The 26,632-nt window shown below is 40.7% G+C and overlaps 1 protein-coding gene across 1 annotated transcript in view; it reads left to right on the forward strand.

Annotated features, from left to right (window-relative positions):
* Positions 1-26,632, forward strand: part of NECAB1 (N-terminal EF-hand calcium binding protein 1) — a 155,839-nt gene that overhangs the window by 51,843 nt on the left and 77,364 nt on the right. The window contains exon 4 of the mRNA XM_029063658.2: positions 16,764-16,789. Within this exon, the coding sequence (XP_028919491.1) occupies positions 16,764-16,789 (26 nt within the window). The remainder of the gene's footprint in view (positions 1-16,763; positions 16,790-26,632) is intronic.

The following is a 26,632-nucleotide window of genomic DNA, read 5'->3' on the forward strand; positions in this document are numbered from 1 at the left end:
TCCCCTCCCTTGATGCCCAAATCCACACCCTCAATTCATCCCTCTCTGCCAAACTCAACCTCCTTACCCCCTGCACCTCTGCAAATCTTATACCCCTTACCCCAGCTGTGGACCACCTCCACAGTACCCTTTGCTCCTGCCTTGCTGTGCCATTGCTGAAATCCAGGCTCCAGAGTGAATTTGCTCCCTTCGATTACACCCTCACTTTCTAAGACTTTGCTCTATCTTCCACTCAGCAACCCTACTTCTCCTTCCTCCCTGACTCTCAATCCCATTTCTCCCTCCAACTATTCTAGGCATTTACTTCCTCCAGAAATCCCCAGGATTTCCCCCTTAATCTATCAGTGATATTTCAGTGCCCCCCCTTACTCTTGATGACCTTACTAACTACCTCACTAACAAAATCAGTTCCTTCCTGCTACTGCAAAGGAGTTCCCCAAAGCTCCTCTTCTCCCCAATTCCCTCCTGCCCCAATATCTATTGTCTCATCCCTTTCAGCCACTCAGAAAAGACCTTCCATCTGTGCCTCTTATCGCATCCCTTCTCACCTTCTGAAAACATTTGCATCCACACTTTCTTCTCCAAAATCATCCTCTTTCATGCTGATAAACTTTAACCCCTTTTTTCAAACATGTCCGGATCTCCTATATCTTAAAAAAAATTATGGATCCCCCATTCAGCTATCCACCCATGTCCCTCCTTCCACTCCTGTCCAGATGCTTCTAACAGGTTGTAAACACCTCCACTTTCCATTTTACAACTCCCTTCCTGACCCTCTACAGTGCAGCTTCTGCCCCCCTTCACTCCACTGATCCCACCCTCTCCAAGATTCTATTCTAATCCTCCTCACTTTCTCAGCAGCATACAACACTGCAGACTACTCCCTTCTCTTGGAAACACATCTAATCATGGTTTTTTTGACACATTCTTAGCTCTCTGCCTGATAATAAAAAAAAATAATGATAATCATGGTCTTAGTTAAACACTTACTATGTGTCAACTACTATACTAAGCACTGAGGTGAATATATGATAATCAGGTCCCCATGCAGCTCACAATCTAGGAGGGAGCACAGGTTTTGAATCCCCATTTTGTAGATGAGAGAATGGAGGCACAGAAGTTAAGGCGCTTGCCCATGGTCATGCAGTAGGTAAATGGCGGAGCAGGTAAGTGTTCTGATCCTTCTCTGCTTCACACTCCCAAATTCTTGGTTTCCCTCAAGGCTGTCCTGGGTCTCTTTCTCACTCCTTGGGAAGCTCATACACTCTCATGGCTTCAACTCCCACCTGGATGACTTGCAAATTGGCTTACCTGTCCCTGACTCCTGTCCTTCTGTGCAATCTGACATTCCCTCCTGCCTCCAGGGCATCTCTAGCTAGCTGTTCTTCTGCTACCTCAAGGTCAAATTATCCAAAACAACTCATTTTCCCTCCCAAATCCTCTTCTCCACCTAACTTTCCCAGTACAGTTGACATCGCCACCATCCTCCCTATCTCTCAAGCTTGTAACCATGGCACTATCCTTGACTCCTCCCTCTCTTCAACCCCCATATTGAGATTCAGGCAATCCTGTTAGTTTTTCTTACCTGACATTTCCAGAATCTAACCATTTATCTCCAACCAAACAGTGACTACCAGGATCCAAGCCCTGATTATATCCAACTCTGACTATTGAATCAATTACTGAGTGCTTACTCTGGCAGAGAGTGAGAGTGACAGTCAAATAGACAGGCATGAGGAGCAGAAATGAATGGAGAGATTGGTTGTCAAGCAGGGTGACTAATACAAATTACTCCAACCATCGTATTGCTATAAACAGGGACCGAATACTGGCTCTACTGGACCACTGGCCTAACCCTGTAGTAAACAGCGAGGCTTAGTGGAATGAGCACGGGCTTGCGAGTAAGACGTCGAGGGCTCTATTCCCTGCTCTGCCACTTGTCAGCTGTGTGACCATGGGCAAGTCACTTGACTTCTATGTGCCTGTTACCTCTTGTGTAAAATGGGGATTAAGACTGTGAGCCCCACATGGGACAACTTGATTACCTTGTATCTACCCCGGTGCTTAGAACAGTGCTTGGCACTTAGTAAGTGCTTAACAAATGCCATCATCATTATTAGTAGCAGTATTTTCTTATGACCTTATTTCTATGGTAGAAGGCTTTCTGGAGGAGGTGGGATTTAGGTTGAGATGGTGAAGCAGGTTGGCCTAGTGGAAAGAGCATGAGTCTGAGAGTTAGAGGACCTGGGTTCTAATCCCAGCTCTGCCATTTGCCTGCCACATGACCTTGGAAAGTCAGTTAACTTCTCTATGCCTCAGTTTCTTCATCTGTGAAATGGGGATTTAATTCCTGTGCTCCTCCTATTTAGACTGAGTCTCATGTGGGATAGGAACTGTGTCCTATCTGATTTTGTATCTTCCCCAGTGCTTAGTACAGTGCTTGGCACCATTTAGTAGTTACGCTACCAACAAAAACAACAAAACCTCCATATCCTTTTGGCTCATCATCAATCCTTAGTGTATTGCAGAAGCTGAAAAGCCATTCATAATTATTTACATTCCTTCCTGTTTGAATGGACTTCTACAGCCCATTTAATAATAATAGTATTCATTATGCACTTATGTGTTAAGCTCTGTTCTAAAAACTGGGGTAGAAGGAAATCAATCAGGTTGGTCACAGTCCCTATCCCTCATGGGGCTCACAGCCTAAAGGACCTTAGCCTGCTTGCTTCATAAAGTTTGACACAATTCCCTGAAGACACATTTTCCAAATTCCTTGTTCCATTCTGAAGCTTAGATATATAGAATAGGTTGAACACATTTGGCTATAAATGCCAACTGGGTTTTCTTGTGATATTTTATTATGGTAGGTAGGAAATGCATACTATATGACAACTTCTGTGCTAAGCACTTGATAATCATATCAGACTCTGACCTTGACCCACATGGGGCTTACAGTCCAAGAGGCATAGAGAGCAGGAATCTTATTTCAACTTATCCCTGTTTTACAGAGAAGGAAACTGAGGCACCACAAGACTAAGTGCCTTACCTAAAGTGCCTTGCTAGTGGCAGAGCTGAATTAGAAATAGGCCTCTCCACTTCTAGTTTGCAAACTCTTTCTATTAGACCATGTCTCTTTCACCTCTTTAAACCTCTTTACTTCTCTGATTAGAGGCAGGACTTAACTCCCTTCCTGATCTTTGACAGATGTGTTTTGCTTGCATGTGTTGCCTTTGGCTCATTTTACTTTGGCTACTCGGATTCAAGTGAGTGGGCAATGCAGAAAGGAGGGAGAAGGGGAAATAAGGGCTTAGTTGGCGAAGATGTGAGTTGGGGGAGGATTTTGGAGATGTGGACTGTAGTGCTCTGTTGGATATGGGGGAGGAGGGAGTTCCAGGTCATAGGGAGAACGTGGGCAAAGGTTTGGCGGGAAATGAAATTGAGGTACAGTGAGTAGGTTGTCATTAGAGGAGCAAAGTTTGCAGGCTGGGTTTTAGGAGGAGATCAGTGAGGTAAAATAGGAGTAAGAGATGATAGAGGTTCTTAAAGCTGGATGGTAAGGAATTTTTAATTGAATTGGGTTGGGCTACCACTGGAGGTTCCTGATTAGTGGGGGGACATGAATGGAATACTTTTTATAGAAAAATCATCTGGGCAGCAGAGTAAAGTCAAGACTGGATTGGGAAGAGGCAGGGTGGCCAGCGTGAAGGCTGATGCAGTAGGAAAGATGGGAATTGTTGAGCACTTGGATCAGCATGGTAGCAGTTTGGAGAGGAAAGGTTGAATTCTAAAGATGTTGTAGGATTTCTCCCCTGTCCAGTCTATTTTGCTTACTGCCCACAGGGGATTTTCTGGAGGCATCTCTTGGTCTACATCTCCTCAAAACCTTCCTCTGACCTGCTGTGTTTCTCCACATCAAACAAAATTCCTCACACTCCGCTTCAAGGCTCTCAACTAGCTTACCCTACATCTAGACAGTAAACTTTCTGTGGACAGGGAACATTCCAAGCTCTTAGTACAGTGCTCTGCACATAGGAAGCACTCAATCAATATTATTGAATGAATGTCTCCCAACTCTATTGTATTGCACTCTTCCAAACTCTTAACTCTTAATTCCAAACTCTTAATTCAGGGCTCTGCACACAATAAACATTCAATAAATCCAACTGATTACATATGGCCTCTCTTCCGCCTCTATGCTCCAATTTTCTTACAAGCCAACCTTCTAGCTGTACCCGGCTCCTGACTTTCCCACCTCAGTCCTCTCACTCACGTTCTCCCGTGGCTTGGAACTCTCTTCTTCCCCACAGTCCAACAGACCACAGCAACTCTGAAATCCCATCTTCCCTAGTAAGACTTCTGTGATTAATTCCTAACATCCCAAGTCATATAAACTTATCTGCCATATCTAGCACTCAAGTACTTATATTCATTTCAAGCACTTAAATGTGCTTATTCAATTATATTCAATTATTTATTCTGATTTCTCTAAATATTTTTGGGTCAGTCTCCCCACTGGAATGTAAGGTCCTTGAGAGCAGATTGAGCCTCAATCTGGGAGTCAGAAGGACCTGGGTTCTAATCCTGGCTCCACCACATGTCTGCTATGTGACCTTGGGCAAGTCACGTAATGTCTCTGTGCTTCATTTACCTCATCTGGAAAATGGGGATTAAGACTGTGAGCCCCAGTGGGACAGGGATTGTGTTCAACCTGATTACACTGTACCTACCACAGTGCTTAGAACAGTTCCTGGCACATAGTAAGAGCTTAACAAATACCACAATTAATTTGTTTTGTCATACCAAGTGATTAGCAGAGTCCACTGTACTCTGTGGACACTCAGTAAATATTACTCCGACTTTGTTGTGCCGTTGTGGTCTTTGCAGTGCTTGGTGCTGTCTTTTGCCACTTTACATCGTGACCCTTTCAAAGCTTCTGCTCAAAGAGAGCCTCCTCTTTCTCGATTGCACATGCAGATGATGCCAAACTCTCATAAAGATATGAGAATATACTGGATCTTTGTAAATAAACCCATTAGCAAAGAAACGAAAAATATTACTTTTCAAACCAAAGCTGTCATGGGGGATAATTTTTTAAATATATTTACCTTCCTTTAGATGCATAGTTGGCAAACTCCTGTCTCATTTCCTAGCAGAAGGTTTGCATTTATATGCATAAGCAGACTGTAAACTCATCCTCTAGCCTGTAAGCTTGTTGTGGACAGGGAATGTCTGTTTATTGTTATATGGTACTCTCCCAAGCATTTAGTACAGTGCTTTGCACACACACAATTGAATGAATAAAGCAGTCCACAGCTTGCTGGATACCCCAGACCATACTTCCCACGACTCTCACTGATTAATCATTCTGTACTGTAGTAGTTCTGCTTCAAAGGGCGTTACTGATGTTCTCAATTTTTAACGTGGATATCCTCAGGGTAATTTTGCAAAGTCAATGAAGCAGAGTTTGAGTCTTCCCATGTGGTCTGGAGATATCCCTGAGACTTTCAGGGCAATATTCCATCTGATGCCTCCTAGAAGCTGAAGTCCCACTGGGCTAAATGAATGAAATCGGCATAACCTTAATTATTGCACAACAAAGCCTAATTGCCTTCCTGCCAGCTTTTACAGAGCAGAATGAAGTAGACTGTTGTTTTGGGTGGTAGAGATGCCTGATACAGAGCAAGATTTATCTTCTGAACTTTTATTATTTTCCTTGTTTGGATTGACTTGCTCTTCTGAGTTTATTACAAAGAAATGGCATTTTGATTTTAGGATTGAAATTGCAAAAACAATGATTTCTCCTTAGGTGTCTGTGAAATTGCCCCAGATACCTTGAAAGAAAATAGAAAATAATAAACATTACACTGAAGAAAGAGTGGAAAATGTAAAAATCAAGCTGGAATCATTTTTATTCATCACTCTGTTTTGTCTCTGTCTTAGTTAAATGGAACATTTAATGGTTCCAGTCATATGCAGGCCCCACAATTGTGAAGTTTTAAGTTTCTGAAAGACTAATGGATTTATTCTCTATAGGCTTTACAAATATATTCTTAAAGCTAAAGTACTAAAAATAGGATACTAAGGCTGACAGTATTCTGTATTCTAAGGAGAACATTGAAACTTTGATGAAACACTTTTGGAACTCTGCAAGTCTCTTCACCAAGTTGCTAGGGAAGAGTCTCTGGCCTACCTCACCCTTCATTTTATCTTTTGGAAAATACCTGAAAGCAGAAAAATAGGAAAATCATAGTCCATTTTGCCCACATAGTTGATCATCAAATTAACTTCCAATCATTTCAAAATTTCCTACTGGCAATTTTCTGTAGGGAACAAAAAAGGAGGAAAAGCAATAGACAATAGTTAATGTGAGCTTTGGTTGGGATGCAGAAGTAGCTACTATGAATATGGAAATAAGTTTATGACAATAAAACATCATTTGTTGATGAACCATCACAGTTAACAGAACACCTTTCACAGATCCCTAAATCAAAGATCCCTAAATCAAAGATCTCGAGCTGAGGGGAGAGAGAGAATCTGGATGTTATGGTATTTGTTAATGTTTATCAGAACTCATAGAACATGGTTTGGCCCAATATAATAAGAATGTTGGTATTTGTTAAGCGCTTACTATGTGCAGAGCACTATTCTAAGTGATCAAAGCATGCATTCAATCATATTTATTGAGTGCTTATTCTGTTCTGAGCACTGTACTAAGCTCATGGAGGAATACAAGAGAACAGAGTGCATTCTAAGAAACATGGGGCCAGAGCAGTTGAAGAAGGGGTTTAGAGACAAAGGTGTACTCTCCCAAGAGCTTAGCATAATAATAATAATTATAATGATAGTATTTAACTACTACTGTGTGCCCAGCACTGTTCTAAGCGCTGGGGGGTTATAAGGTAATCAGGTCATCCCATGTGGGGCTCATAGTCTTAATCCCCATTTTACAGATGAGGTAAGTGAAGGACAGAGAAATTAAGTGACTTGTCCAAAGTCACACAGCTGACAAGGGGTGGATCTGGGATTCGAACCCATGACCTCTGACTCCCCTAAATGCCACTGAGAGAGAAAGGTGAAAAATGTCCCATGGCTGGGGCAGACTGCCCATGCCTTGTTGACTTTTTGTCCGTTTGGCTTTGTTACCTAATATGGCTCTGGGTCATCTCTTTACCCTTGTTTTAGATTCTGTCTTGGTTGTGAGACCAGGACAATGTCTGGCTTAATTATACTGAATTTATCCCAACTTTTAGCAAAGTGCTTAGCATTGAGAAGCAGTGTGGTCTAGTGGGAAGAGCACGGGTCTGGGAATCAGAGGACCTGGTCTACTCCTAGTCCTGCCATCTGTCTGCTGTGTGACCTTGGGCAACTGACTTAAATTTTCATTGTTTCAGTTCCCTCACCTGCAGAGGATCCACCCTTCTGGGAACACTATGTGGGACCTAATTACATAGCATCTACCCTAGCACTTAGTACAGTGCTTGGCACATAGTTAAACCCTTCACAAATGCCACACATATGATTATATGGTAGATGTAGCTGTCTCCAGCTTCCCCTAGGTACAGCCAAATGACTTCTTCTATTGGAAGAGAATGCTCATGGATATATTGTCATTATGGTGGTGTTTTCTGACTCACTTAAGGATTTTAAATATGTTTCATCCTATGTAACTGCATAGAGGTTGTTATAAAAAGTATTAGGAGATTGGAATGGGAGCAGCAGAAGGATGAGAGCAGAGGCCTCTAAGCTTTTTGCTCTAACAGGATTAAAATGGCAATTCACCTCTACAGTTTATCTTTTCCCAAAAGTACATGTGGAAATTGGATTACTATTCTTCCTACGGAAACTGAACTCAAAAATCCCAGTCATAGAATATACTGAGAATTGTATTTCTTTTTTTCATGATTTGAATGAGGAAAAAAATCCTAATATCCATGATTAGCTATATGTTCAAACCTTCATGGCTTGAAGATGACACTGACAGTGAGATTTTTATGAGATTGTGCAAGTGTGCATGATAAGACCACTGTGTGACTGATAATCACTTTCTATCAGGTAAAGATAACTCTTTGCAGTACCTGGAGCTCTCTTTGTTCCTGTCTCTAGCTGGTTTTCCAATAGCCTCTGTTCCTAGACACTTCCTGCATTTCTGATTGCTGCACACCAGGATGACTTGTCTTATGTTGCTCTCTCCCAACTGCCCATTTCTCTGCCATACTGTTTGAGGTATTGCTTCATTCAGAGTATGTATTCTCCCATCCTGGTGCTATTTACCCCATCCCACCTCCCTAAAGAGTAGATATCTAATCTAGATATCTACTTTATCTAACTAAATCTACTGTGTGGAAATCTACTCTCTTTACATAGTCCTCCTGGAAAAAGTACAGCTTGACAAGTATTGTCTCATTGCTGTTGCTTTGACTGTGGTCCAGAATCTCAATGTTTGTGATCCAGGGGAGAAGGGCACTTCTTGAGTCAGATCCAGCTACCACAATCCCTGAATGCCTGTGCTACTGTTACCTGATATAGGCGATGGCAACAGTAGTCAGCAGACAATGTGATCAACACCGGTCTTTTGGGCCATCGATGGAAACTTATGGCCCAGACAGATGACGTATTTCTGGCCATGCTCAGAAACACCAGTTCAACTACGGTGAGGCCATAGCAGTAGCAGTGCCTCTCACCTCATCCTCTTCTCTTTTGCCCTTTACTCTCACCAAATCACCCACTCCCATTCCAGCTGAAAAGTGGGTCCTATTGAGTTCTTCCTTATGTCTCCTGCACAGTAGTAGAGAGCTCCTATAATACAGCATTTCCACCTAATGTGGGATGCCCATTTATCCTTATCATGTGATCACTTAAGGATAACTGAAATCACAGGATATCCATTTCCAGCTGCTTGGTTTGTTTATGGTACTCTTAATCAGTCAATCAATTGTATTGATTGTTTGCAGTGTGCAGAGCACTTAAGCCCTTCAGAAAGTACTACAAGTTGGTAGGTCCCAGCTCTGCCTACCAGGAGCCTACGGTCTACAGAGGGAGCCAGTCATGAAAATAAATTACATTTGGAAGGAATAGAGTATGAGCATATTTACATACATTTTTAAACCTTTTAAACCGACTTACATTTAAGTCAAGAGGATGGATCTTTGAGAAATTCAGATTTCATTTTATCCCAACGGGTTAACTCGATAGGCATCCTCAACTATCATAGTCAAGGCAGGAAGGTCGAAGAATATAGTAATAGTAAAAATGATGGTATTAGAACAGTGCTCAGCACACAGCAAGCACTTAAAGTGCTGGGGAGGATACAAGGTGATCAGGTTGTCCCACGAGGGCTCACAGTCTTAATCCCAATTTTACAGATGGGGTAACTGAGGCACAGAGAAGTTAAGTGACTTGCCCAAAGTCCCACAGCTGACAAGAATATTCCTGTGAGGCTGAGGAAGTAAAGCCCATTAAAAAATACAAACCAGAAACCCATCTGAATAATCGCCCTGCTGTGGGTTAAAGTTCCAGGAGTCATGTTGGCAAGAGTTTGTTTTGGTCCCGCATAATAAAAATCTGTTTGTTTTTTTTTAAATGGCATTCATTAAGTGCTTACTATATGTCAGGAACTGTACTAAGCACTGGGGGAGATACAAGATTGCCAGGTTGGAAACAGCCCTCTCCCACATGGGGAGCATAGTCTTAATTACCATTTTACAGATGAGGTAACTGAGGCACAAAGAAGTTGAGTGATTTGCCCAAGATCACATAGCAGACAAGTGACAGAAATGGGATTAGAACCCAGATCGTCTGATTCCCAGGCCTTAGCTTTTTCCACCAGATCACAGTGCCACTAGGCCACTGATTTAAAAAGATGAGGCCTAGCCAGATTTTAGGCCAGGGATTTTGCCAACCTGCCCCTCTGAACAAAGGCACATAGGCCAACTCCTTTCATCTGAATGTTGCATGTGACCTGCATATGCAAAGGAGATTTTTCTTTGAGAAAGCTATACCGCTAGAGAAGTAGAATTCATTTCCCAGTCCACCAGCTGTCTTCCTCTGTTGAGATGATCTATTTTCTGGCACGTTACTACCTGCCTTCATCCCACTGTCAGTCTGACGACTGTGTTTTTGAAGGCAAAATGTTGTACAAAGTCCATGAAATTCAATTTCAGTAATCTTATTAGGATGGAAGGATCAAATGATTTATGCTATTTGGCCACTGCATACAGTTTTTTCTTTCTGCAAAAAATGAACATGTAAACATGATATGAAACAATTTTTTTTTTTTTACTTTCTCAAAGAAATGTCCCATTTTCCTATTTTTATTAGATATGACCATGTTCTTCAGTTCTCAGTGAATATGGACATTTCCACTGAGGTGAAACTTCACTGATGAAAGATATATTTTCTAGTAGGTGATGCAAAATACTAACCTCAAACTTCAAAGCCTTATTGAAGGCACATCTCCTCCAAGAATCCTTCCCTCAACCCTCTTTCCCTTTTCTTCCACTCCCTTCTGGGTCACCCTTACTTCCTACGGTATTCATTCCCTCTCCTGGCCCCACGGCACTTATGCAGATATCTGTAATTGTATTTATTTTTATTAATGTCTCTTTCCCCCTCTAGTTTATAAGCTTGGTATGGACATGGAATGTGTCTTATATTGCTATATTATACTTGTCCAAGGGCTTAGTACAGTTCCCCGCATGCAGTAAATGCTCAATAAATACTATTGACTGATTAGCTGACTAAACAGTTTATGCTTCTCCATATTTCCAGTCTAGGAGGGCCTACTTTCTTGCCCCTTCCTTTCTCTTCATCCTTCCCTCTCCTTTCCAGTTCCTTGGCCGGGGACAGACATTTCCTTTTGATTGTCGAGCCCTTTTGTCAGTGAGATCTGAAAGTTAGGGTGGTGGAGTCCCCTGAGCCAGAGAAGTTTTGTTTAATCAATCCATCAGTCATTTTTACAGAGTGCTTACTGTGCACAGAACACTGTACAAAGTGCTTGGAGAGTATAATGCAACATAGTTGGTAGACATTTTGGCTGCCCACAATGATCTTATAATCTAGAGGGGGAGATGACATTAATATAAATAAATTGCAAATATGTACATCAATGCTCTGGGGCTGAGAGAGGGGTGAAGAAAGGGTGCAAATCAAAATGCAAGGATGACACAGATGGGAGAGGGAGTAGAGAAAATGAGCACTTAGTTGGGGAGGGCCACTTGGAGATCATAGGAGTTTAATAAGACTTTGAAGGTGGAGAGAATGATCATCTATCAGAGATGAAGAGGGAGGGCATTCAAGGCCAGAGGCAGGATGTGGGCAAGGGGTCGGTGGCAGAATAGCTGAGATTGAGATAGCTAAGGGCAAAATACGTGGGCTGGGTTGTAGTAGGAAACCAGGGAGGCAAGGTAAGAGGGGGCACAGTGAGTGCTTTAAAGCCTTTGGTAAGGAGTTTGTTGATGTGGAGGTGTATGGGCAACCACTGGAGGTTCTTGAGGAATGGGGAAACATGGCCTGAATGGTATGTAGAAAAACCGATCGAGGCAGCAGAGTGAAGCGGGGAGTAGTGTGGCCTAGTGGCAAGAGCACAGGCTTGGGAGGTCAGAGGACATGGCTTCTAATCCCGGCTCCACCTCTTGTCTGCTCTGTGACCTTGGACAAGTCACTTTACTTCTCTGGATCTGTTACTTCATCTTTAAAATGGGGTTTAACACTGTGATCCCCTTTTGGGACAGGGACTGTGTCCAACCTGGTTATCGTATATCTACTCCGGCACTTGGCACATTTGACAGTGCTTGGCACATAGTAAGCATTTAACAAATACTATGATGATGATTATTATCATTGTTATTATTATTAAGTATGGACTGAAGTTGGGAGAGATGAGTCAGGGAGGTCAGCAAGGAGGATGATGCAGTAATCAAGGTGGGTTAGGATAAATGTGTGGATTAATATGGAAGTAGTTTGGATGTAGGCGAAAGGGCAGATTTTAGCAATGATGTAAAGTTGAACTGACAAGATTTTGTGATAGGTTTATTTGTGGGTTGAATGAGAGATGAGCCAAAGATAATACCAGGTTTAAGGGCTTATGAGACAGGGAGTATGGTGTTGCTGTCTACAGTTATGGAAAAGTCAGGGAGTGGACAAGATTTGGGTGTAAATATGAGGAATTTTGTTTTGGACTTGGAAAATTTGAAGGTGTCGGTGGGACATCCAAGTAGAGATGTCCTGAAGCCTGGAGAAATATGACACTGCAGAGGAAAGAGATCAGGGCTGGAGAAGTAGATTTGGGAATCATCTATTTAGAGGTGGTAGATGAAGCCATGGGAGTGAAAGTCTCCAAGAGAGAGGGTAAAGATGGAGACTAGAAGGGGACCCAGAACTGAGGTTTGAGGGACTCCCAGAGTTCAGAAATGGGAGGTAGAGGAGGAGCCAATGAAAGAGACAGCAGTGGCCAGAGAGGATAGGGTCAGTAAAACCAAGGTTGGATAGTATCTAGGGAAGAAAAAAATGATAGTTGAAGTATTAAAGCAGATATTTTTCCTCCTGAATTATTCATCTTGACTGGCTTCATTGATAAAATTCATGACATACTTATCCAGCTTTCTTTCTCGCATGCTTAATCTCCAAGAAGCCAAAGTTGATTGAGTCTGAGGTCTTGGACTAGCTGTTCCCTAACTGTTGGACCACGTCAGGAAATGTGGCGGAGTTGCTGATAGTAGATTTGCTGCAAATCCCCTGTAAATACTTTATTATTATTATTATTTGGTATTTGTTAAGCACTTACTATATACCAGGTACTGTATTAAGCACTGGGGTGCTTGGCAAATAGTAAGTGCTTAACAAATACCATCATTATTATTATTACAAATTAAGCTTGACTTAGACCATGTCCAAGGGCTCCCAGTTTTCAGATGAAGTAACTGAGATTCAGAGAAGTGAAGTGGCTTCCCCAGGGTCACACAGCAGACAAGTGGCAGAGCTGGGATAAGAACCCAGGTCCTTCTGACTCCAGGCCTGTGCTCTTTCTACTAGGCCATGCTGCTTCTCTAACTTTTTGCAGTGTGTTAATGTTTCTCCAGTGTCCTGATTATCAACAGGTATATTTGGCCCTGTTTCACAGAGTTGCTGTATTCCTTGTGAATCCTCAACTAAATAATAATGTTAAAAAAAAAGGTAATACGAGTAACAGTAGTAACATTTAAGTGCTCTTTGTATTTGCAAAGCACTGATCTAAGCTCTGGGATAGATGTTAGAAAATCATGACATACAAGTCCCTATCTCATATGGGACTCCCAGTATAAAGGGAATGAGAACAAGTATTTTATCCCCATTTTATAGATAAGGACACTGAGGCATAGTGAAGCTAACTTGTGTAAGGTCACCCAAAAGGTTAGTGGTGTAGCTGGGATTAGAACCCAGGTCCTCTGATTCCTGGGCCTGTGCTCTTTCCATTAAGATACACTGTTATAGGGTATTTTTTGCCGGAAATGTGCATTTCATTGTCTATCGCCTTGGTTCAGTCAATCCATCAATGGTATTCATTGAGTGTTCACTGTGTGCAGAGAACTATACTAAGTGTTTGGAGCAGTGAAGTACAATAGAGGGGGTAAACATGGTCTCTGCCCATAGGGAGTTTACTGACTTAAGAGGAAGACAGATACTGAAATAAATTACAGATGAATATGTACATAAATGCTATAATGTTGGTATTAAGCGCTTATTATGTGCAGAGCGCTGTTCTAAGCGCTGGGGGAGATACAGGATCATCAGGTTGTCCCACTTGAGGCTCACAGTTAACCCCCATTTTATAGATGGGGTAACTGAGGCACAGAGAAGTTAAGTGACTTGCCCACAGTCACACAACTGACAAGTGGCAGAGCCAGGATACAAACCCATGACCTCTGACTCCCAAGCCCGGGCTCTTTCCACTGAGCCACGCTGCTTCTCTAATGGAGGTGGTATGAGTATAGAGTGCTTAAGGAGAATAGATCCAACTGCATAAGAGATGCCCATTGTTGGGTAGGGATTGTCTCTATTTGTTGAATTGTACTTTCCAGGTGCTTAATACAGTGCTCTGCACACAGTAAGCTCTCAATAATATGATTGAATGAATGAATGAGTGTAGAAGGCAAAGCTTAGACAGGAAAGGACTCTTGGAGGGGATCTGATATACCAGAACAATTTACGTGTAAAATAGATTTGGTTCTCAATCCCAGGAACATTGATTTGAATTTCTGCCATGAAGCCACATGAAGCCAGCTCTACACCACACTGTAATTAGCCTAAAACTTCTAATATTATGAAACGTAGATTTTCCCTCACTGGAATGTAACAGTCAATCTCAAATAGCTACTAATCTCTGTTGGTGTGTTGCTGTAATTTTCATAGAACTATTGTCAGTGCTGTTTTATTATTTCTGTTGTATTCACTAACTTCTTTCTTTTGTGTCTAACTTAGGCTCCCCCTTCTCCTACCCCCATTCCTTTCAATTGTAAGCTTCCTATGAGCCACTGGCCATTTCTAACTCAGTGTTCTTGTACCATTCCTCAGATATTATGCAGCCCTCTCCACACAACTCTCAGAAAAGAGCTCTAAAATCTTGTCCATTAGACTGTAAAGTCTTCCATTAAAGTGTTAGCTTCTAGAGAGAAGGGACCATGAGCTTTACTTTAGTTGCATTTTCCCAAACAACTCATACACTGTGCTGCACAAAGTAGGTGCTCAATCAGTAGTATTGAAGGAACGCATGAATGTTCTTCATTGCATAAAAGTTTATATTGATTTGTCAGTCAATCATATTGAACATGTATTGTGTGCAGAGCACTGTACTAAGTGTTTGGGAGAGTACAATAAATCAGATACATTCCAGACCCACATCAAGTTTACAGTCTCCAAGAAAAAGGGTTGATCACTAGTTCACAGTTCTCAGATATGTTAAGCTTAAAAAAGAGAATTTTACCTAATAATTACTGTATTTGTTAAACATTATGTGTCGAGCCCTGTTCTAAGCACTGGGGTACGTACACGTTTATTAGGTGGGACGCAGTCCCTGTCCCTCTTGGGGCTCATAATCAAAATTGGAGGAAGATTTAATCCCATTTTACAGTTGAGGTAACTTGAGGCACAGAAAAGTGAAGTGATTTGCTCAAGGTTACACAGCAAGTGATCGGCAGGGTCAGGATTAAAACCCAGGTTCTCTGTTTCCCAGAGCCATGCTCTTTTAACTAAGTCATGCTGTTTCTTGTAGTATTTGTTAAGCACTTATTTCATGCCTTTCATGTCATTCATTCAATCATATTTATTGAGCGTTTACTGTGTGCAGAGCACTATACTAAGCACTGAGGAAGATATAAGAAAATCAGGTCCCATATGGGACTCCCAGGCTATGTAGAAGGGAGAACATGTGTTGGATTCTCATTTTGCAGATGAGGGAACTGAGGCACAGAGAAGTTGATATTTGCTCAAGGTCACACAGCAGATAGTGGAGTCAGGATTAGAATCCAGGTCCTCTCACTCCAGGACTGTGCTGTTTCCACAGATGACACTGCTTCTATAAGAATAAAGTCATTTGTGTCTTTTGTGATTACAATGGTCATTCCAAATGACTACTGAGCCAAGTTTATTAATGCCTAATAAATGCCTATTAATGCCTGTTTAACTTTAACTTTATTTTATTTAACTATTTCAGGCAACGAGGGTATATTTAAGTAATTACTACTTAGAGGTCTGAATGAAAAATTATCCAAATCCAAAGAATCAGAATCCCCAGAGCCATTCCAATCCATGTTACTTGGGAAATCTTGGGACATCATCAAGTAGGAATGTATCATAAATTCATGGGTAAAATTTCACACTTGGTTATTCAAGGGAAAAGTTAAAATTGGCAGATTAAGGTAATTAGATTTCTGGTCACTTTAGGTGGGATTGTAATAACCCCCTACCTTCCCCACCCAGTCTGTGAGCTCCTTGTGGGCAGGAAACAGGGAACATATCTATCAACTCTACTATATTATTCTATCCCAAATCTCTAAAACAGTACTCAGCATACAGTAAGTGCTAAATAAATACCACTGATTGATTGATTGATTGATTGGGGTGGTGGCAGAAAAGGGTGAGGCTAGAAACACTCCGAGAAGGGCAAAGAGATAAAATTGGAGAAAATATAAGGTCCTTCCGTAGACTGTAAGTTTCTTGTGATCCGGAATCATATCTACCAACTGTATGGTATTTTCCCAAGTGCTGAGTGCAGTACTCTATACACAGTAAGCACTCAATAAGTATCACTGATTGGTTAACTGATTGAAAAAGGAAATGGGGAGTATGAGGAAAAGGGGAGCAAGAGGAAGGAAACCTTGTTGTGGGCAAGGATGGGTCAGCTAACTCTGTTATTGTACCTTCCCAAGCAATGAATACAGTGCTTGACACATAGTAAATACCATAATTGTTTGTTCATCTCACCCTCAACCCTCAGCATTTATGCACCTACCTAAAATTTAATTATATTAATGTCTGTTTCTATACTGTAAGCTCCTTGTTGGAAGGGAGCATGTCTACCAACTCTGGTACACTGTACTCTCCCGAGCTCTGTACATAGTAAGTACTAGATAAATACGATTGCTTCAGGTCTGTTTGTGATTCAAATTCCATAGAGCTCTATTGGTAGGTATTTGGGGGTGGAGCAGCCAATGTATTCAATTATTCAATAACCCAAGTCAAATATTTTCAGCTGATCATATTTCCTTTTTTTTTTTTTGTCTTTTCAGCAATCTTGACACGGAAGAACTGTGTGGTAAGCTTCCTTAAGATTAAACTCACACATGTCACACTGTACTTGAAGTGTATTTGAGAATGGAAGGGAATATAAGACTGTAAGCCTGTCAGTGGTCAGGGATTGTTTCTATCTGTTGCTGCATTGTACATTCCAAGCATTTAGTACAGTGCTTTGCACAAAATAAGCACTCCATAAATACTATTGAATGAATAAGATGTGATTTGCTTGTCTTTGAATATCATAGGAAGCATCTAGGCATACATCTATGAAGGACAAAGACTATATTTCAGAAAAACCATCAAAGCTAAATTGGGATCCTCACAAATGGTCAAATAATGTGAATAAACACATTTTCCTGTTATCTCACTATTTCACTGGGGGTTCATTATTTTGTTCTTGAGGGGTAAGTTGTTACTGAGATGAGTCCATTACTTTCAAAACTATCTCCAGCCAGAACATATTGTTAAATCATTGTTTAGGTTTACTTTGTGTTCTCTTCTGTAGTAAAAAAAAAAAAAAAAAAAAAAAATCCTTAGTGAAATCTGTTTATGCCTTTATGTCCTTCCAGCACAGTGCAGGCTTTTCCTATTCCTAACTGTTTGAATTATTAATGAATGACTCTAGCAAAACATATAGTCACTCTTCTTGGGTAAATTTCTGCATGTCCAACTCTAAATGATAAAATGATTCATTGCCTTCATTTCTTGGAAGAGCAAAGAGATGAGTGAAAAACAAAATGTTTTGAGATTTTACATTCCAATAGCAGCAGTATATGGAAGTGGTGTGAGATTTGATCCTTGAGATATGGCCCAACTAGGTGAATATGGAAAAGTTTCATTTGCATTTAAGATTAGTCTTCTAGCCTGCTTTCTCAATTTCATGTTGGTTTATTTTTTGAAACTCATTTAGATTAGAGAAACTGACTGCCACCACCACCAAAGAGAAGCTGTTTTTCAAAGTTACCCTTGGAGACCATTGAGGTGTTCCATAATACTCAGTATTTTCCATTGCTACAGTAATAAAAAATAATAATAATAGTATACCAAACACAGGGGTAGGTACACGATAATCAGGTGGACATCAAAGCCAAAGTAGAAGGAAGAACTCATATTGAATCCCCATTTTGCAGAAGAAGGAACTGAGGCACAGTTAACTAGAGTGACTTGCCCAAGTGTGCGCAGAAGGTAAGTGGTGGAGCCAGGATTAAAATCCAGGTCCTCTGACTCCCAGGCCTGTGCTCTTTCCACTACACGAGGCAGATTTACATCCTTTCCCACAAGTCTTTACTACAAGATTTTGAGTAGGATTTTTCTACTTCTCTAGGGTCATCAAGTGGGTTAAAAATGTTAACCAATAAATTATTATCAAGTTCTGTCGATTTGTTTCCTATTCATTATAACTCTCCCTATATTTTCTTCAGAACATCCTGTCTTCTGCTATAATCCGTAAACTTGCTAATGGTTCTTCCATTATCGTTGTTATGCTGTCTATCCATCTAGCTGCTACTCTGCCTCTTCCACGTTTTCCCCGGACTTTTCCTGGCATTAGTGTCTTCTTCAGAGAATTAGTCCTCCTGATTAGGTGTCCAAAATATGCTAATCTAAGTCGAGTCATTTGGCCTTCCAAAGACCATTCTGACTTAATTGCCCCAAAATCCATTTATTTGTTTTTGGGGGCAGTCCAAGGTATTTGCAATAGCCTTATCCAATATCAAATTTCAAAAGAGTTGTTCTTTCTATCCTGTTTTTTCCACTGTCCACCTTTTGGATCCATACATTGTCACTGGAAACACCATAGATTTGACAATTAGTATTTTTGTGGCAATTGTTACATCAGCACGTCATAACTTTTTCCAGGCTCTTCATAGCAAGTCTTCCTAACACTAATGTTCGGCGTATTTCTTTACTAGCTCCTTTATTATTGATTATGGTTCCCAGGAGAGAAAAATGGTCAACTATTTCAATCTTCTGTCCATCTATTACAAATGTATTAAAACTTTCAGTTGTCACGGTCTTTGTTTTGTTGACATTGAAATGTAGGCCGATCTTTTTGCTCTGTTCCTTAACTTTTAATAATAAGCCCTTTAAATCTTTTTCACTTTCTGCTAGTAGGGTAGTATCATCAACATTATGAATGTTGTTTATATTCCTTCCTTCAATCTTTACTCCCCATTCCATCTTCATCCAATCTGGCTTCTCCCATTATGTATTCAGCATAAAGGATGAACATATAAAGTGATAGGATACATCCTTGTCTTACACCCTTACTAATGGGAAACCAATCTTTTTCTCCATCTTTTGTTCTTATTGTAGCCTCCTGTTTGGCGTACAGGTTCCGAATTAATGCAATTAAATGGTCAAGCATGCCATTTTCCTTAATGTGCTCCGGAGTTTCTCATAATCCACACATTTAAAGGCCTTAGTATAATCAGTGAAACATATGCTGACTTCCTTTTGATATTTTCTTGTGCTTTCAATTATCCAACGGACATCAGCTATAGTATTTTGCATCCCTCATCCTTTCAGGAATCCTGAACTGCACTAAATAACATGCCATTTCACAGAACTAATTGGGAGCAACAAGCTAAATCCCAGATTATTTCCTTTGGTATGTAAATGTAAGACATTTGTTTCCTCCCAGTCCTGTATTTTTGTCTTCCTCCCACAATTTCCACTCACCTTCTTCTAAATCTGAAGAGGAAAAATGACATATTAATGAAAAGATCAATTGTTTAATATGAAGTATTTCACACCTGGGTACTAATTCACAAGACTAGAGAAATAAGAACCTGAGAAAGTTAGATGCCTTTCAGCTGCATTAAAAGCAAGAAACATGTTTGTTTTGTTTTTGTCTTTTAAAGGCAGAAAATCCTTAGGCTTCTTTGCCTTTTCCACCCTATTATTCTGATGTCATTAGGAAAATGAGTTATCTTTTTATTTTTTTTGGATAGATTGCAGATATGAGCAAGATCTTCATAATAATAATTGGTATTTAAGTGCTTACTAAGTTCCATGCACTGTACTAAGTGCTGGGGAAGATACAAGATAATTGGGTTGGACACAGTCCCTGTTCCACATAGGTCTCCCAATCTTAATCCCCATTTTGCAGATGAGGTAACTGAGTCACAAAGACGTTAAGTGACTTACCCAAGGTCACATAACGAACAAGAGGTGGAGTCAGGATTAGAACCCACATCCTTCTGACTTCCAGGGTCATACTCTATCCACTAGGCCATGTTGCTTCTCTAATCTTGAATCTGTCTCTGCTTTTAATTATTATGAGAAATCATCTATGCTGTGCTATGAAGAGCCTGGAAAAAGTCATGAAATATGCTGATGTAACAATTGCCACAAAAATACAACTTGTCAATTCTAAGGGTAATTGTCCATTACCTCATGGGTAGAAAGTGTTCTAATCTCACCAGTAGGGTTTTTTTTTCTGCTGTCTAGGTTCAGGCCCTTAAAATTCTGGGTTGGGATTCATCCAAAAGTGGTACACATCTCATATTCTAGAATGTATACTCCACTTGGGTGAGCAGAAAATAAATATTTACCCTGGAGTCTAAATGAAATCAACCAATACATTCGCACCGCCTAAGTGATTCCGTATCAATTTCGCGTGGCGCAGTGGAAAGAGCACGGGCTTTGGAGTCGGGGCTCATGAGTTCGAATCCCAGCTCTGCCACTTGTCAGCTGTGTGACTGTGGGCAAGTCACTTAACTTCTCTGTGCCTCAGTTCCCTCATCTGTAAAATGGGGATTAAGACTGTGAGCCCCACGTGGGACAACCTGATTCCCCTGTGTTTACCCCAGCGCTTAGAACAGTGCTCTGCACATAGTAAGCGCTTAACAAATACCAACAAATACCAACATTATTATTATTATTAATTTGCCTGGCCATGACTCATTTGCTAAATGAATCCCACAGCACTTATGCACATACTTTTAAATTATGTAATTTACATAATTTACATAAATTGTTAATGTTTACCTCCCCCTCTAGAGTATAGACTTGTTATGGGCAAGGAACAGGTCTGCTAATTCTGATATATTGTACTTCCCCAAGTGCTTAGTACAGTGGTCTCAACATAGTAAGGGCTCAACAAATACCAGTGACTGATTGAAAACAAACAGATGACTGGCTTAGTTTGCAAATTTCATATGCCATCCTCATTCTCTGAAGCCCACAGAATATAATGTTTTGTTTTTATGATTGTAGTAGGAAAGATATTTATTGAGAAGCCACTGGATACAAAACACTGTACTAAGACCCTGGGAAAGTACCACAGAATTATGCAATCATTGGTATTTATTGAGGACTTACTGTGTATAGAACACTCTTCTAAGCACTTGGGATGATAATAGAGCTGGTAGACACACATTTTCTGCCCTCAAGGAGCTTACAAAGAATGAAACAATTTCCCTGACCCCAATGAACATACATGGTAGAGCAGGAGCTTGTTCTCTTAATGGAGAAGTGAGTTTATACTCTAAACAGAGGAGTTAATGAAGAGAAGGAAGAATTTTACACTCTACCAGGCTTACACTTTGGAGCTGACTGTTCTTTCTGCTTCTGAACATTTTATTTCATCACATTTCCTTTTTATATTCAAAATCTTTTTAACATTCCCTATAGCACTTTTTCACTTACTCTTCTTGAAATATTCACCACTTTCAACAAACTGCTTAAATTTTTTACCTGCAATTGCAATTTCTCATTATTACTTTTTGCCCACATTTTATTATGGTATGACAATGACTGACTTCATTTAGATTCAGTCCTTGTTTTCCACACTCCAGCTAACTTGGCCATGCTCAATTTCAGAAGGCTTAGCTTTGTATTCTCACTGTCTTTTGTTCTGATTTCAAAACGAATGGGAACATGATTATTGCTTTCCCAATCCCACCCAGCTTTTAAGCTTTCTCATCATCTCTCTAATTGAAACTGCATTCATGTAGAATCATTCTACTTCAAACTGAGATATTTATGGATGTGTGGAGGATCATTGTGATGAATTTTTATGGAATTAGGTTCTTATTTGGGAGTAATTTTTAAGAAAGATTTTTGAAGAGACTAGAATATTAAACTTCTAATCAGTCTTTACTTACCAAATAATAAACATCTTGATTAATTTCTATAAATATCTTCCTCCTTACTCATACCTATGTAATTCAGTGTCTTTTTTTATGCACAATATTTCCAGCTTGAAACTATAGTGCCTAATTTAGAACAAATCACTAAGTCAATCAATGATATTTACTGTTCACTAACTGAATGTAAAATCCTAGCATAGGACTGAGAGTCAGAGGACCTGGATTCTAATCCCAACCCACCACTTACCTGCTGTGTAACCTTGGGGGAAGTCACTTAACGTCTCTGTGCCTCAGTTCCCTCATCTGCAAAATGGGGATTCAATACCTGTGCTTGTCCTTACTTAAAATGTGAGCCCTATGTGGGACCTGATTATCTTGAATCTACCTAGTATTTATTACAGTGGTTAGCACATAGTAAGCACTTAACAAATATCATTACTATTATCATTATTATTTTTATACTAAGTGCTTGGGAAGTTCAATAGCAGCAAGAAGGATGTTCCCTTCCTGTACTTAAGGAATTTTATTGGAACTGGGGAAAATAATGGACAATGGAGAAAGATAGACAAATGTCATTTACAAGTAATGGGTATAAGAGGAAGAACAAGGATATAACAGGAAGTAATATCAAAGGATCAGGAGAAAATAGAATAAAGGGGGATTCAAATAACTATGCAAACATACTAATATAATATGCAATGTATAATGTGCATTTGTGTATATATTTGTGTTTATATAAATGTGTGTGTTCATACATATATATATATATGTATATATATATATAAGCTAGAAATAAAATGTATAAGTGTTGGTGTTGGGGTGAACTACTGGGGTGATGATTAATCTTGGAGGAACCACCTCCATACCCCTCCCCTCACCCCATATTTTTCTTAGAAGATAAAATGAAATCAGACAGTTCCCTAAAAAGAGCTACTCAGGATACCAGAGGATGGGAATGATCACAAATCAGAATTGATTTTGAACTCTACCTGATGACTCTCCAGAACCATGATTTTTCATTTAAGCTAAAATCAATCAATCAGTGGTATTTCTTGAGTGCTTACTGTGTGCAGGACCCCCTATTAGGCACTTGAGAGAGGACAGTACAATGTAGTTGGTAGACACAATTCCTTCCCATCGGGAGCTTACCATCTAATGGAAAGCTGAAATCTTTATAAATATAGTTGCCTTCCATATCTGGCCACAACGAGGTTGGACAACCTGCAATAAGCAGGCTGGGTAAGGACCACAGTGCCTACTTTCTAAAATAGAGCTGGGATAAGGCTTCTGGGGCCTGCTTGGCTACCCCTTTTGTGATGTCACTCAGGAGTGGGGGTTAATAGACCAAGAGGCTCTACTACACTTCTGCACCCTCTTTGGAACAGGGTAAAATGTTCCATTGCTCCAAAAGCCTGAATGCCTTCTGAGGTAGTCCCAGCCCTGGCCACAGGCCTTTTTATGTCCTTTATTTTTGACAATTTCATCCCTACATGCCCCATTTTTTGGTAACTTCCCTTTATTATGCTCTTCCCTATTTGTTCTTGTAACTTTGGGAGTCTTCTACTAGTCATGACCTTCCATGGTCACAAAATGGCACATGCAATAAATGGTCTTCCACCTTCAAGGTATTTCCCTTTGAAATGTCTGCTTTTTTTTGACAGCCTATCATGACTTTTTTATGGTACTTAGTGATAATTGTGTGTCAAATACTGTTCTAACCTTTGGGGTATGTACAGGTTAATTGGAGCAGACACAGTCCCTGTCCCACATGGGGTGCTGAACCCAAGTAGGAGGGACAACAGGCATTTAGTCCCTATTTTATAGCTGAGGAAACTGAAGTCCAGAGAAACGAAGTGACTTGCACAAGGTTGCACAGCAAGCAATTGACAGAGCCCGGATTAGAACCCATGTCCTCTAACTCCCAGCCCCGTACTCTTTCCACTAGTCTATGCTCTTCTCTAAGCAATTTTCTAACCTCAGCAGTTGATTTTTTTCCATGGGTCTTTTCTCTACAGTTGGTTCAAATTTTTAAGTAATGATAGTCTTCTTTTTAGCTCACATTCAACTTTGGTCCTGACATTCTAGTGAGCATGTTGTTGGGTCGGGATTGTCTCTATCTGTTGCCTAATTGTACTTTCCAAGCTCTTAGCACAGTGCTGTGCAGACGATAAATATGATTGAATGAGTGAATCATTGACCAGTGAGCGACTAGAACACTGACCACTTCCTAAACTAGAGGAAATGGTTGGGGAAGAGATGTGCAGCTGTACTAAGACCCTGGGGACAGGGATAATTGAAGGAAGGAGGTGGTCCACCTAAAACAAGTGGTCAAGCCTGGTCAGCAGATGACAGGCCATCCCAGTTTAGGACTAAGGAGGGGAAGAGAGGATGGTAGATTATGAGCTCCTTGGGGGCAGGGATTTTGCCCTCTAAATCTATTTTACTCTCCCAAGCACCAGTACAGTGCTTTACACATAGTTGGTGCTCAATAAATATTACTGATTGCTTTAGGAAGCAAGGCAGAGAAGGGGAGATAACTGTTAGAATGGTCTGTATTGGTCTACGGTCTTTGGTCAGTGCTAGACAATTTCAAGAAATCCAATCAGATCTCCTTTTCGATATGGGAAAGTTAAGGGCAAAGGAAGAAAAGTAAAAAGTACATTTCCCAATAGACAAAGGGGCTAATTCATTTTCCAGCAGTTATTGGGCCTTTCTGGGAAGAGTTTATCTCCATGTTGGGGGTGGAGTTTATATCCACCTCTAGGGGGAAGCCAAGCCATTAGGAGACGTTGATTGAGCACAAAATGTCCCTTCTGCCTCCTGATCATCTTTTGCCCAGCTCTGGAAGTAGGCCTGCATCTTGGTAAGAAGCCTATTTACCACTTTTCAATACTCTTGGGCCGGTTGGCTAGAGAAATAAAGGTCTTACTGTGGTTTTAAATCTTTGCTTTTTCTCTTGAAACTTTCTTTAAGTAAATTTTCTCAGTTAAAATATGATTTGTGGGCCATTATTGCATTTGAAATTCTCTCATAAATATTCACAGAATGCCTAAAAGGTTTTCAAAGAACTGAATGAAGCATTTCCATTCAGATCATGGGCAGATTTCATATCCCCATTATTTCCTTGGAATGTTTTGATGGCTAGAGGATTTTTCTTTTGGCTCTTCATTTTAATACCCTAGCAAGGGGATCTTTATGCCACACTGACCTTGTTGGAAGCATCACCTTGTGGAAAGAACACAGGCCTGGGAGTCAGAGGACCTTGGTTTGAATTTCAGCTCTGCCACATCCCTGCTGTGTAATGTGTCCATGCCTCAGTTTCCTCATTGGTAAAATGGGGATTCAATGCCTGTCCTCCCCCTCACTTAGTCTGTGACCATCATATGGAGCAGGGATGGTGTCCAGTCATTATTTTGTATCTACCCCAGCAATTAACAATGATTGACACATAAGTGCTTAACGAATAACACAATCATAATTTTTATTATCCAGAGTAGAGAGAAAGAAGAGGGAAGGACAGAAATAGAAAGGATTTAGAAGGCGAGACTGGGGAAAGGCTGTAGCCATAAATCTCTGGAGATGGGAGGAAAGAGGTAATAATAATGGCATTTGTTAAGCACTTACTATGTGCAAGGCACTGTTCTAAGCGCTAGGGAGGATACAAGGTGATCAGGTTGTCCCACGTGGGGCTCACAGTCTTAATCCCCATTTTACAGTTGAGGGAACTGAGGCACAGAGAAGTTGTGACTTTCCCAGTCACACAGCTGACCTCCGACTCCCCAGCCCGTGCTCTTTCCACTGAGCCATGCTGCTTCTCTAAAGGAGAAGGAGTCTACCAGTTAGAGCAAAAGGGAGAAAAATAGACATGCTGGCAGTATTAGGGAGGGTGGACCAAAATATATCCCCAAAGGGATGATCAATGCTCTCAACTTTTCCAAGATGGGATCATGAGTGGGAGAGAATGATTAGACACTTGACAGGCATTAGGAGCGTCCTCACTGCTCCACTGTCCACTGCTCCTCTTCCTCCTCCTTCCCACTAAAAAAGACAACATGAAGTCTCTGACCTGTTTTCAAAATCTACCTCATCTACTTGGATCTCTGACTCCAGTTCCTTACACCTCTTAAAAATACCTATCCCCATCCTCCTCACCTCCCTGACTACTATCATAAAGCTTTGACTTTTCACTGATGGCCCATCAATCAATCAGTGTATATTGAATGCTTTCTGTGTTTGCAGAGCATCTTCTCTTACTTCAAATGTGCTCTAGCCTCTCTTACAATAAAAAAGCCTTTCCTTGATTCCACAGCTCCCTTCGTCTATCACCCCATCTTCCTGCTCCCAATCCCGTCTAAACACCTTGAAGAAATTCTATGCTCCCACCAATTTCAACACCTTTCCACTAACTCTCTTCTTGGTCCATTATCAGAATGACTCGATGGGACACGGGCCTGGGAATGAGAAGGTCATGGGTGAATCAGGTGGTCATGGCTCTGCCACTTGTCTACTGGGTGACCTTGGGCAAGTCATTTCACTTGTCTCTGCCTCAGTTACCTTATCTGTCAAATGGGGATTGAGACTGTGAGCCCCACATGGGACAGGGACTGTGTCCAGCTCAATTTGCTGGTATCCACCCCAGAGCTTAGTAGAGTGCCTGGCACAGATAAAGCACTTAGCAAATTATTATTATTATTATCAGCTTCCTCGCTGATCTTCCCACCTCTTCACTCTCCCCACTCCAACCCATACTTCATTCACTCTATTGCCTG

The sequence above is a fragment of the Ornithorhynchus anatinus genome, chromosome 4, assembly GCF_004115215.2.
Source record: "Ornithorhynchus anatinus isolate Pmale09 chromosome 4, mOrnAna1.pri.v4, whole genome shotgun sequence".
Taxonomy (NCBI): Eukaryota; Metazoa; Chordata; class Mammalia; order Monotremata; family Ornithorhynchidae; genus Ornithorhynchus; species Ornithorhynchus anatinus.